General features: G+C 51.7%; 2 protein-coding genes across 2 annotated transcripts in view; both read right to left on the bottom strand.

Annotated features, from left to right (window-relative positions):
* The window catches only part of Cdh16 (cadherin 16), a 9,552-nt gene extending 3,527 nt beyond the window's left edge, over positions 1-6,025 (bottom strand). Inside the window, exons 1-13 of the mRNA XM_017801398.2 lie at positions 5,955-6,025; positions 5,214-5,271; positions 4,867-4,950; positions 3,753-3,908; positions 3,544-3,682; positions 3,068-3,226; positions 2,177-2,373; positions 1,511-1,633; positions 1,210-1,360; positions 753-980; positions 596-672; positions 334-522; positions 11-252 (exon numbers count right to left, since the gene is read on the bottom strand). Of these exons, the coding sequence (XP_017656887.1) occupies positions 11-252; positions 334-522; positions 596-672; positions 753-980; positions 1,210-1,360; positions 1,511-1,633; positions 2,177-2,373; positions 3,068-3,226; positions 3,544-3,682; positions 3,753-3,908; positions 4,867-4,950; positions 5,214-5,258 (1,790 nt within the window). The 5' untranslated portion in view covers positions 5,259-5,271; positions 5,955-6,025. The remainder of the gene's footprint in view (positions 1-10; positions 253-333; positions 523-595; positions 673-752; positions 981-1,209; positions 1,361-1,510; positions 1,634-2,176; positions 2,374-3,067; positions 3,227-3,543; positions 3,683-3,752; positions 3,909-4,866; positions 4,951-5,213; positions 5,272-5,954) is intronic.
* Positions 6,026-9,953: 3,928 nt separating this feature from the next.
* Rrad (RRAD, Ras related glycolysis inhibitor and calcium channel regulator) lies at positions 9,954-12,618 on the bottom strand. The gene is made up of 5 exons (XM_008846269.3): positions 12,442-12,618; positions 11,881-12,262; positions 11,199-11,272; positions 10,903-11,107; positions 9,954-10,114 (listed from the first exon to the last, which is right to left on the bottom strand). The coding sequence occupies exons 2-5, from the start codon at positions 12,245-12,247 to the stop codon at positions 9,954-9,956; spliced, it is 807 nt and encodes a 268-aa protein (XP_008844491.2). The 5' UTR covers positions 12,248-12,262; positions 12,442-12,618.
* Between the last annotated feature and the right edge of the window lie 67 nt (positions 12,619-12,685).

Genomic DNA, 12,685 nt, shown 5'->3' with positions numbered 1-12,685 from the left:
TTTGGCTTACCTGATAGTTCTGTTCATGGATTCTGAGGGCTGGATGGTCAGCAGGAGGGAGCCAGCTGGGGTGCTGACTGGAACACTGGTCTCATAGCTCTCCTGGTCTAACTTGAGAGGTGGCATCACCCTCTCCACCAGTATAGTCACAGTGGCTGTGGCTTCAGGGCCTGGGCCTGGGCCCACAAGTTTCTCCACATTCTGTACCACCACTACCACCTTGTGATGAGGAGCTGTCTCATAGTCGAGGTTCTGGAACCAGTGAGTTCCGGGTCACTATGTAGGCCAGGGATGGCACACTTGTACCCCTTTCCCACCTGTCTATATCCTAACCTTGTGGAGTTTGAGCTGGACGTAACCAGAGTCTGGCTCCCAGATCAGATCAAATATCCCTTCCGGGTCTCCTTCTTCAATGGCAAAGTTCATGAGGCGGAAGGCAGGCTCAAGATCAGCATCTGTGGCCATGAGTGTGGTCACCACAGTTCCAGGCTTCACATCCTCAGGAAGAGTCACAGGCCCAATCTGGAGAGATAGAGAGGGGTGGTGAGCCCCATCAACATCCTTTCAATAATCTCCCCCCTCTGCCACTGTTTACCTGGGAAATGATGAATTCAGGAGCATGGTTGTTGATGTCGGTGATCATGACTGCCACCTCACATGTGCTGCTGAGGCCTGAGGCAGGGGAGTGATTGTCAGTGAGGCCCCAGTAGGAACAGAGGGACAAGAGCCCAGGTCATTGTCAGGGTACTTACCACCCTCTGCTCCTGCTAAGTCAACAGCTAGGACCTGAAGCAAGATGTTCTGGCCAGCTTGGAGTCGGGCAGTCCCCAGAGTTACACTGCCTGAGGTAGAGTCTAGCTCAAAGGCTTTCCCTTCAGACCCCTCCTCAGGCTCAGGGCTCAGCAACCGATACACAACATGGGAATTTGGTGATCCAGGGGCATCTGCATCTTCTGCTGACAGCCTAGTAACTTCAGTACCTGTAAGACACCACCTATCTGGGTTAGAACCACAGCCCAGTCTTACTCATCCACTTCTTGAACTTCTGTGCGTGTGTGCATGTGTGTTTGTGTGTGTGTGTGTGTGTGTGTGTGTGTGTTGAAGGACTTTGAGATAGAAGCCTGAAGTAGACCCACCCCCAGAGAAGCAAGATAGTATGGTTCCTAGGGACCCACCCTTCTCTCCGTCTTACAAGGCCCATAAGCCCACCTGGGCGGCTGAGTTCAGGGATGCTGATTGATGGACCATGTGGGGTGCAGACAGGAGCATTGTCATTCTCATCCATCACCACCACCTGCAACTTCAGAGGTTCTGTGTAGTCTTCACCATGGGAATTCTCAGCTCGAACTTGGAGCAGGTACTATAGGGCAGTGGGGGCGGGGGGAAGCTGTTCAGATCAGGGTTAAGCCTGGCCTGGGTAGAGGAGGTCTTTTCTGTGGCCAGCTCCATGTTTCTGTGGGGGAATGTGACAGAGCATCCTCCAGTCTGCCCCATTTCCCTCTCACCTCACCTCAGCCTGGGCCTCTCGATCCAGATCCATGGTAACATAGAGCCTCCCCTCTGCACTCACATTGAAGGGGCCTGGGGGTTGGCTCTCCAGGTGATAGTGTACATCCCCTCCACTCCAGTGTACCTGTGAGGAGAACAGAATGAAAGTACGTCAGGCCGAGGGTCAAGAAGGATCTGTGCTGACCCTTATCCTCCAACTGATTCCCAGGTGAAGAGCCTGCACCCATAGTACATGTGGCTGGCTACTCCATGATCACTTTACCCTGGTCCAGGCATGGAACTTGCCTGAAGTGCCTAAAAGACCAGGTTATTTTATGTTCTGCTTTCTCAGACTGGGCTTGACCCCAGGGCGATCCTAGAAAAGGCCTGAGACATTCCTGACTGGGGTGACAATCCCCATGGCAGTGAAAGTTGGCAGCTGTTTCCACTGAGGAAGCCTTGGGCAAGCTTGTGAAGTCAGAACACACACCAATACCTGTCAGAGGATGGTAGTCGAAAACTGTAGGCTTGGTCCCAGGGCCTCACCACCAACTCCATAGTGGGAAGTCAAGGGAGGAGGCATGAGAGTAAAGTTGGATCCTGGGCATTCCTCCCAAGTGTCTAAGTGACTTAGGCCCAAGCTGTACCAGCCTTGGGGCTACTTCAGCTACTGATAGCCACTACTCACCTGGGCAATGTAGTGTGGGTAAGTGACTCTGAGATTTTCTGCCAGGTGAACAGGCTCTAGGGGTATCCAGGTATTCTCTACTATGGAGATCTCTACAGTAGCTGTGGCCTGGTGGCCTGAGGCTTGGTCACCCATGTCCTTGACCTGTACCAATAGCTGGTAAGGCCCTCTCAGGGCATGGTCTAGGCTAGTGCTTCCTAGAAGGGATAGAATGGTCAGCTGAGCACATGGCCAGAGAGCCAGGCCCAGAACATCCTCAACAGGTACCAAACACAAAGCCAAACATAAAACAGGTGTTCAAAAAACTCTCGGCCAAGGGATGAGAGAATCTTTTAGCACCATTGTGAGCATCCAACTAGGACTTGACATTGTAATTTCACTTAGATATCTAACAACATAGAAAGGGTGATGGATTGGTGAGGTATAGATGGCCGGGTGGCAGGGGGCAGGGGGAGGAAAGTCAATGGGGAGAGAATAGGTTGAAGAATGGATGGGTATATAGATAGGAGTTTGGGTGTGTGGGTGGGAGACTATATGGATGGGCTGTACAGGTTGTGGGGGCTAGATGGATGACAGAGTAGCTTGCTAGGTTAAGGTATAATTCACTTCTTCTATCCCTAACCTGTGCCTCTGGTCAAACTCCCAGAAGCAGATCTCTCCTGCCGTCACTTCTGAGATGTCCCTACTACAGTTTCCTCATCCATTCCTTTTTGGTCTCCATCCACCCCATTTCCATACGCTTCCATTATGCACAGCACGAGCTTGACCTCTACCTATAATGCCCCCCCCCCCTTTGGAATCTCAGCTCTAACCCATCCATCACTTACAGCTCAGAGGCTCCTTCTCTAGCATTCCCTGACCCCTCCGTCATCACACCTAGCTTATGCTCACCTTTGGGACTGAGGGACAGAGCCCCTAGTTGAGGCTCCAGCTGGAACATATCTGGCAAAGGTTGGGCTGGGGACTGGCTCAGAATGTGAAATCGAAGGTCTGAGTTAGCGGTGCCTGGAGCATCCCCATCCGAAGCCTCAAAGAAGAGGAAGGGAATGCCTAGGGGTGGGGATACATTGTAAGGGGTGGTGGAGCTGGGAAAACTCCTTCCTTTCTCTCCTCAGAGCTTCCTTCCAAGTTCACCATTGTATAGTATTCTGGAGGTGAGCCTGTTTTTTTTATCTCACTTCACAAATGAGCAAATTGAGGCCCAAAGTGGATGGAACCCTTAGTGGCATGGTAGAGTGTAGGACGGGACAAGCTCTGAAGGCAGTTTGGACCTTCCTGCTCTGTCTATGCCAACGGTCTTTTTATTGTCTGGTGTTCTATCGGTGCCCACCTGACTTTGCTGCACATTGGCTGCCCTTGTCACTCACCAGGCCTAGTACCCTGGCTCAGTTGAGCTCTGTAGATGGTCTGAGAGAACTGGGGCACCTGGTCATTCTCATCTTTCACACGCACTATCACAGGCTGTGGACCCCACAGGACACGTCCATCCTCAGACTCCAGGGTAACCTGGCAGGGAAGGGTACTTAGTTCCCAGTTCTGTTTTGCCTCCTTTCCCCTATACCCCACTCTGTCGTACCTGTAGTTGGTACTCTGCCTTTTCCTCTCGGTCTAGGGCCCTGGTAGCCATCAGAAAGCCAGAATCTGGATCCACAGCAAAGGGGTCTTCAGCTGCCTTGCCTGGGCCTCCTGACAGTACAGTCTGGCCTTCAGCTTTCTCATGGGGTAGGGGTAGCTGGTGGGAGAGAACCGAGAAGAGGAAGTGTGGGCTAGGCCTGAAGATACCCTTTTTACCCACAGGTTCCATTTTACATGTGGGGAAACTGAGTCTCAGAGGGAGCTGGCACCTGCCTGAAATTACAACGCCAATAAATAAACTGAACTTCAAAGGGAGCCCCCCCTATACCTAATTAATACTTCTTCCATGTTCCCTGTAACCTCTCTATCTGAAGTTGGAACTTTCTTTCTTTTCTTTTTTCTTTCTTTCTTTCTTTCTTTCTTTCTCTCTCTCTCTCTCTCTCTCTCTCTCTCTCTCTCTCTCTTCCTTTTTTTCTTACTTTTTTTTGGTCTTTTTAAGACAAGGTCTCCCTGTAGTGGGGCTGGCCTGGAACTATGTAGACCAGGCTGGCCTTGAACTCACAGAGATCCACCTGTCTCTGCCTTCCAAGTGCTAGGATGAAAGGTGTGTACCACCACACCCAGCCTTCTTCCTCCCTCCCTCCCTTCCTTTTTTCTTGAAATAGGATCTTACCCTATGGTCAAGGTTGGCCTCAAAATCTCCATCTTCTTGTCACAGTCTCCCCAGAGCTAGGATTACATGCATGTGCTGTCACACCCAGTACCAACCTTCCATTCTTTTTTTTTTTTTAAATCTTTTTGAGACAGGGTCTCCCTGTAGCCTCAGCTGACCTGGAACTCACTATGTAGACCAGGCTGGCCTTGAACTCACAGATACCCGACTGCCTCTGCCTCCTGAGTTCTGGGATTAAAGGCGTGCACCATCATGCCCGGCCTAACCTTCCATTCTTTAATTCAAAGCTCTACTTTCCTCTGGGACAAAAATCTTGTTAGTTACTCACATTAATCTACATACTCTCTAGAAAGCAGGATTCAAAGCAAGAAGGAGGAGAGGTGCTGAAGGTAGGAGAAGCAGGACATTGGGGGTGTGGGGAACCCACTCAACTCAGGCTCACCTTGGTTAGGTACAAAGGGAAATTTCCACCGTAGTTTTCTGGGACTTCTACATACAGCTCTGCAGACTGGGCCTCAGGGAAAACCTGTGGGAGAAATTCTTGCTTTATCCTGTGGGTGTTGGTAGGGAAAGGGACCTGCTGTTCCTTTCCCAGGCCTACCATGACTTAGTTTATCCACCTTCTGATCTTGGGTTTTCTGCTCCCACAGCAGGCCTGTAGCTCTAGCTCTGGATATCCAACCCCCAACACTACTCCTATGGTCAGTACGATGGGTCTCAGTAGAGCTGTGGACAAAGGTTCCAACCCCCCAAGGCTGGGACCTGAAGGAAGGGCAGGGCCCAACTCACCTGGGGAACAGAGAGGTAGAGCAGCCACATCCAGGCAGGGGTCATGGTCAAGACGGGCCTGAGGGACACGCCAGTGAGAATCTAGCCCAGATAAGTAGGAAGAAGTGTTCCATCCCATACACACAGCCCAAGGGCTCTCGCTACTGTCTAGTCTCCTTTTCTTCCTATGGCACCTGTTGCCTACATGCCAACATTCAGCTCCTCAGCTAGACCCAGTGAGGCCCCCAGGCCCAGCCATCTAGCTTCTTGGCTCTTGCCCTTACAAAGAGCTCCATAGATGTTTCATCTCCAAACCTTTTGCTCCTTCTCACCTTAGCCTCCCCAGCTCCTAGATCCCAAAGTAGTAATTATGCAGCAGCAGCCCCCATCACAGAAATTAGAAGATGGAAATATAGCTGTTTCTTCCTGTAGTTGCTCCATGCTGCAGGGCAAGGCCTGAAGGGCAGGGCCTGGCCAAGGTCATGGAGGACTTGACCACAAGAGAATCCCTTTAGGAACAGAGGACTCCTGGCTGGGGCCTGGGGACTGTCTTGTTTCCCACTGCCACCCTCGAGACACAGAGTACAGGTTCCCTAGGGCAGGAACTCTGCCCTCATCTTGCATTTTGTAGCATCCGGTCGGTAGATGAGGACATCAACAACCCCTCTAAGATGGATCCCTGGGAATTCTTCCTGGATATCTGAAGGATAGGGCACCACCCCCAACCTCAGCCCTGGCCACCAAGAACTTCCAGCTCCTCACCCACTGGTGTGCACAGCAGCTCCCTTGGTCCAGTTGCCAGGAGAGAGGACTCCTTCTTCAAAAGCTCTGGCAGGCTGGGCTGGGTGGGGCAGGGCAAGGTAGACACTTAAGCAGGTAGGCAGTCTAGCCATGCTTGTTCAGGAGTGGAAAACACCACTGGGCCCACAGCAGCAGCCCTGGTTAGGCCCCGCCTAGCCTCCACTCCCAAGTTATTCATTGACTTTGGGACTGCTCAGCATCCGTGACTGCCAGCCCCAGGAGGTGGGCAGATCATTAGTCTGGCACTCCCACCTTGACACAGCCCAATGGGCATTCCTTGGCCCCCTGGACTTGAGCACAACTTTTTTTTTTTTCTTAATGTGGCTTCGGATTCGGCCCCAGTTCTCCCCTGTGCAATGGCAACTGTAGCCACGTCTTTTCACATGCTAGTCCTTGTACTTGGAATGCCCTTCCTAATCTTTATCAGTGTAGTGAGTACCTACTCATGTTTTAGTACTCAGCTCAAATAACCCCCTCTCCAGGAAAGCCCTTATGCGCATAGGCTGGGCCATGACCTCCTCTGGCAATGTCCCCATCCCATACCATGAACTGCCTCTACCAATGTGCAGAAGACATCAGCTTGTCTCCTATTCATTAGCCTAGGAGCCCCTCCAGGGCAGGACTCACGGTTCTAGCCATGACATTGTCCCTGTCTTTCCTCAAGTACTCCCAAGTGGCTCATCCAGTCATGGCAAGAACTGGTAGTTTGTACTTGAGGGGCAGATGGGCAATAAGTGGCCCAAAGTGAGTGTTAAGGGCTCTAGACCATCCATCAGGAGAACTGGTAGATAGAAACAAAGCCTGTGAGCTCTTCTGAGGCTCCCCAAATCTCACAGTGGCTCCTGATAATTGACAAGGCTTGGGCAGTGGGCTGTCTTATGTCTAAGTAGAAAAGAGAAGACTGAGCCAGCTCAGGTGACTTTGAGGGAGTTGCAGGGCTGACCATGGCCTGTCTTCCTCTCCTATGAACCTGCCAAGCAGGTCCAGGAGAAGCTTTGGTTTCTAGGAGTCCCAGATAAAGGGAGAGGGTGGAAGGATCTTATCTCTCCCTGTCCTCAGAACTTTTCTCTCCTGAAGACTTTCCCTGGCAGATCTGGCTAGCTTCTCAGGCTGGAAGCTGGACCAGGACTCCTCAGCTGCCCAGCCTGTCCCAAGCTGAGTGCCTACTTTGGGGTCACTGAGACATCCCACTTGGATCAGTGCTATGTGGGGTTGTTGAAAGGCATCTCACACATGTTGAGCCCCTATTATGACCACCTAGAACTGTTCTGAGCACATACCTTTGTTATTTCACCCATTCCATTCTGAAGAGGGCACTGTCCCCATGTGACACATTGGGGCATGGACAGGCTAAGTGGTTTACTAACTGGTTGCATAATAAGTAAGTAACAGAACCAGGAAGGCTGGGTGGGTCCCTCTTTAGCCCTGGGGACCCTTACCTGCTCTGAAAAGAGCAAGCCCTCCGCATGCTTCAGTGTGCATGCATGTAGAAGCAGCAGCAATTTTGAGCAGTTAATACTGCCCTGGGGAGGATGTGGGAGAGTCTCAGAGGTTCTCCTTCACATATACACACTAAGGAGTTGCCTTCAAACCTCCTTTTGCCATTGAATGAGCTGCAACCAGTGTTCGGATCAGTTCTCAAGATTTCCCAGGGGTCTGTGGAATGAAGAAACATGGGTCCTGGTCTATAATATTCCCAGAAGCTGTCCCAGACTACCTCCAGGCTTTGGAGATGAACAGACCCAAGCAGCAGTCCCCATTTAGCCACTTCCCACCTATCACCAAATGGTGATGCTAATTCCTGAAACCATGTTACAGTCTTCCTTATTCATGTGGGATATACCCCAAGACCCCAGTAGATACCCAGACCCTGGATAATATCAAACCCTCTACATATGTTTCTTCCTGTACATATCTTTTCACTTAAATGAAGTACTTCATAGCCTTTCTTTGGCATATCTGAATTTCGTGACTAATGGGTGGGTAGCATATACCACATGGATCCTCTTGACAAAGCCTGATTTACACATCCTGGGTGAGACAGAACTAGGTGACTCAAGATTTCATCATGTTATTCAGACCATCATGCAATTTTAAACTTATGAATTGTTTATTCCTGAAATTTTCCACTTCATATCTTTAGACTGCAGTCAACCAATGGTAACTGAAATCACAGGAAGTGAAATTGTGGCTAAGTGGAGACTACTGAAAGTAAACTCCAATCCTGTCACTTGTGTCAAGAAGGATGAAAGAAGGGCTGGGGAGATGATTTAGTAAAGTGATTGTGTATAAGCATGAGGACCCAAGTTTAGATCTCCTGCACCCAAGTAAAAAGGACAGTGCATATAATTCCAGCACTGGAGAGCTGGAGACAGGAGAATCCCTGGAGTTTTCTGGTCAGTCAGTGTAGCCAATTAGCAACCTCCAGGTTCAGTTGAGAGACCATTTCAGAGAATAAAGTGAAGAGTGATTGGAGAAGCCACTGAACACCCGCCTCTGGCCTCTATATGCATATCACTGTGTGCATGCATGTACACAGAGTGGGGTGAGGGTTGGGGGAAGGAGGAAAGAGAGAGGGAGAGAGAGGGGGAGGGAGGGAGAGAGGGGGAGGGAGGGAAGGAAGGGGAGAGGAAGGCAGAGAGAGAGAGAGAGAAAGAGAGAGAGAGGTGGAGGGAGGGAAGGAAGGGGAGAGGAAGGCAGAAAGAGAGGGAGGGAGGGAGAGGGAGAGGGAGAGGGAGAAAGAGAGAGAGAGAGAGAAAGAGAGTCAAATGCACCCCTTCTGGGAGGGCCTGAATGGGTTGGGGGGGACAAACATGGCACACAGGAACATATTCTTTTACAAATATGAAATCTGCATTCCAGACAGGGAAGGCTCTAGAGAGCTGTTCTTGCCAAAAACAAATTAGCCAATGTGTCAGCCTAGCCACTCATAGAAAGAACATGGAGCCCTGTAGCATAACCTCAGCCAGGAAGTGGAGGAGCCATCAGTACCCTCATTCCACTCTTTAACCATCCCATTACCCAACCAGGTCTCTCACTGCTGTCCTCACTTTAAATGGTTCCCAGCCCCTCAGGAAGGACAGGGCAGAAACACCAATGCCAAGTCACAGCCCACATTCTTGTCAGGGAGTGTGCTGCCTTGGGCAACCTCAGTTTCCTTTAGATATAAAGAGAAACAATAGATTCAATCAGCTAGACAATGTCAGGACACAGTGCAGAAGGATTTGGATAATGGGCTGGGAGGAGTTTGTGTTTCCTCCTGCTTTTTGAACACTTCTAACCATCACAGGTTCCCCACCTGTCCCGCCAATGTACTCGCTACATCCAGGCCAAACATTTGGATCAAGACCATGTACTGGGTTGTGTGGGCTGGGAGCCCCTATCTCTCAATTTTAGAAGCTCTTTCTATTCCAGAAGTCCTGATGGGAGAAACACAGTCAACAATCTTGACTTGTCAGGAAATAGTCTTTATTACAAAAATCTGCATGTAAACAAATAGCAACCATAATGAACAGCCTTGCTCCAGGACACATAAGCCCATGTGGAGAAAGGCAGAGTCCTGATCATGACCACAAGCTGGGCTCAGGCTTCTTGGGATACATGTGGGCCTGCACATGCATCTCCATGGGCCCAGCCCTCAAAGGCCACTGGGAGCTGCCTCTCTGGGGATCACTGTCTGTCTGTCCATCCATGACCATTAGGCAGGGTATACACAGTTGGCAGCTCTGAGGAACACAGACGGTGGGCCAGTCCTGAGGCACCTAGGGCAGTTGGCTAGGCCAACCCATCAACCCATCCATCCATCCATCCATCCATCCATCTGCCCACCAAAGTGAGAGTCTATGGGGCCCTAGAGAACTGTGAGGTCATGGCAGGACTTGGACTTGTCACAGAAGACCATCTTACGGCTGTTGCGTGCTACGATGTGACCCAGAAAGCCTTCTTGCCAAGGCTCTCCCGTCACCGGGTACCAGCTTGCCGACATGCATTATCCTCTTTGCTGTCCCTGCGCAGGCGTATCTGACGCACGACGCCCTCAAACAGTGCCTGGACGTTGTGATGCAGTGCTACTGATGTCTCTATGAACTTGCAGTCGAAGACCACCGCGTAGGCCCGGCCCTCTGTGTGGTGGGGACAGGCATATACCAGTAAACAAAAGGTGGAGGAAACCTACTCAAAGCCTGGCCACATCCAGCAGCTACCATTCAAAAATCCTAGTTGGAGAAGGAGGAACACTGGGTCCTTCCCAGAGACACAAAGACCCCAGCTCCTGTGTTGAGAGTCTCAAGCATTGCTACATCACTAGATAGGCACAATGTTGGAAAGTTTAAGGGGTCTCCAAAATGGAGGCCCAGGAAAAGGCATTCATTTATTTAGAGTCCAATGTTTTAAGAGTAGTCTATAGTAGTGAACCAAGGAAAATGAAAACTACTTGACAGCTTAGTTTTATGATTTGATATTATATTACAAGGAATAATCCAGTGGACTGGGGTGGGGGCATGTCACTGAGTCTGAAGTATTCAGTGCTGGAGGCCACAAAGGAGGTTGCTAAGTCCAGTGAGGAAAGGCCAGGCTACTCTGAGACTGATCAGGGCCTGGAGTCAGGTGCTGACTTGGCCTGATTCCCTATACTTTCACCTCCTCAGCCTCAACCCTGTTAGACATGGGCCAAGGGAGCAGTTGAGGAGGATGCTGAGGTACCTCAGCTCTCCTAGCAAATCTGATTCTTTCCCCAGCCCCTATGCGGCCTTTGGGAGCCCAGTGGACCTGTAGCAGCTCTCCTGCCCTCAAACACCAAGTTCTCTTCCTGCACATTTTTAGCCACTGATGATTCCCAAGGACTCGAGCTGAGCCAAGACTAATTGGCCCACAGTCCAGTCAGGATCTCCCCCTTTCCTGACCTGCTTACCATCCACAGAGACCTCACGAGAGCGCACCAGGTCACTCTTGTTGCCCACGAGGATGATGGGTACATTGTCTGTCTGCCGTGCCCGTTGCAGCTGGACCCTTAGTTCTGAGGCTTTCTCGAAGCTGCCCTTGTCCGTTATTGAGTACACAATGACGTATGCATCCCCCATGGCCATGCAGTGGCCAGGCAGCCAGCAGCCTCCATCCTGGAGAACATATACATGTCCCTGTTATTCTCAGGACCCTTCCCCAGCTCACTCTCCCCCTTCTCACTCAATGACCCAGCCTGTGTCCTACCTGCTCCCAAATGTCATAGACCATAAGTGATGCTTCTTCTCCATCCACTGTGATAGACCGATCATATGTGTGCCCTAGGAAGGAAGCCAATAACCCAGTTACCAATTGGTTGTCAAAAGTCCCCACTGTCTAGTTTTCTGTTCTGGCCACACCTTCCACTCCTTCTCAGAGTTCCCCTATCACTGGAGGGCATGGTACGCCTGACCACCATCTCCGTGTCTCCAAACTAGCAAAGTCCTGAGTGTCCAGAGTTCCCTGCCGTCCTGTTGCCTAGGCCCAGGGTGGCTGTGATCACAGTGGCTGGAGTTAGAATAGCGACCATCATGACCCTCCTGGAGACCTTGGCCATCTAAGTCTCCTCTCCTAGAAACTCCCTGTGGTGTGTTCCTGCCAGCCCTGACAGGGAGGAATGTGTCTTGTCCCCTTGCCACAGGAAGTCATACCCAGTCCTTGGGTCTTCTATTCTGGGCCTATCTTCTCTACCAGGGACTGGCAGGTGGCTAGGGGAGAGATGGGGGGAGGGGAAAGTAAGCAGAAATTTATGGTGGCCTTATTCCTTCAGTTTCCCCAGCTTGGGTTGGGAGGTAAAGACATGATTCTGAAATCCCCATAGTATTGGTCACTTTTAGTCTGGGTCCCCGGCCTCCCAACTCCCGACTCCTGAACAGTCCAGTTCTCTCACCTGCAGCTTCTGCCTCAGGTCCGTCCTCTACACCACCAAAGATGCGCGCCAGAGCGCTCTTGCCCACACCAGGCGCTCCGAGCAGCAGCACCTTGTAAACGCTCTCGTCTGAGCCACTGCCTCCGGAACTGAGAGAGTCAGAGGAACCTTCTGGCCAGTCCAGCCTAGGACCCTGGGTCCGGGTTCCAGCCGCAGCTGCTGCCAGGGAGCCTGGGGTGAGCGCCGCCTGCAGGTCGCGCTCGTCCACCGGCATGCTCCTGCGGTGCAGTGGGGGCGCCGGGCCCCAGGGGGTGCTGCCCCGACGGCGGTCACGCTCTCGGCCCGCGCCTCGGCTCCCTCCTGCTCCGCTGCCGCCATTCAGGGTCATCCTGTTCGACGCCGTCTGGGGAACCGGGAATAGGAATAGCAGCTTAAGTCGCAGGGGAGGAAAGACCCCGGAGTCAAGAAGGATGCTCAGGGAGAAGGACCTGCTGCATCCCACTCTCAGCCACAAGGATCTCTTAATTAACCCGTGACCCAGCCCTGATGGTGAGGTCCACCTCGGTTCTTCAGGACACTTACCTACTCCTCACAGTCGTTGTTAAGACTGGATCCAGCGGCTAACACAGCCCAGTGGGGGGATCAGGCACAATCCACTCGCAGACACTTCAGACACTTCGACCCTTGTCGCTGTCTTCGCTGCAGCCTTCTCCTCTGCTGCCTCCTCAGCCCCTCAGCTGAAGCTGGGTCCTACCTCTAGGTCCGCCTATTTAAACCTCTGCCAGCCCCCGCCCCCGCCCCCGCCCCCATCCCGGCCCTGGGTCTT

Source organism: Nannospalax galili, unplaced genomic scaffold (assembly GCF_000622305.1).
Source record: "Nannospalax galili isolate Female #2095 unplaced genomic scaffold, S.galili_v1.0 scaffold2103, whole genome shotgun sequence".
Classification (NCBI taxonomy): Eukaryota; Metazoa; Chordata; class Mammalia; order Rodentia; family Spalacidae; genus Nannospalax; species Nannospalax galili.
Note: the sequence above shows the minus strand (reverse complement) of the source record. Positions and strands in the feature narration are given on the sequence as shown.

Excerpts from the sequence above, each read along its gene's own strand:
- Rrad (XM_008846269.3), bottom strand. The coding sequence starts at position 12,247 with ATGACCCTGAATGGCGGCAGCGGAGCAGGAGGGAGCCGAGGCGCGGGC. Across the intron at positions 11,273-11,880 it reads ACCTGAGGCAGAAGCTGCAG|GGCACACATATGATCGGTCT; the intron begins GTGAGAGAACTG and ends CTTCCTTCCTAG. Across the intron at positions 10,115-10,902 it reads TCGTGAGGTCTCTGTGGATG|AGGGCCGGGCCTACGCGGTG; the intron begins GTAAGCAGGTCA and ends CCCACCACACAG.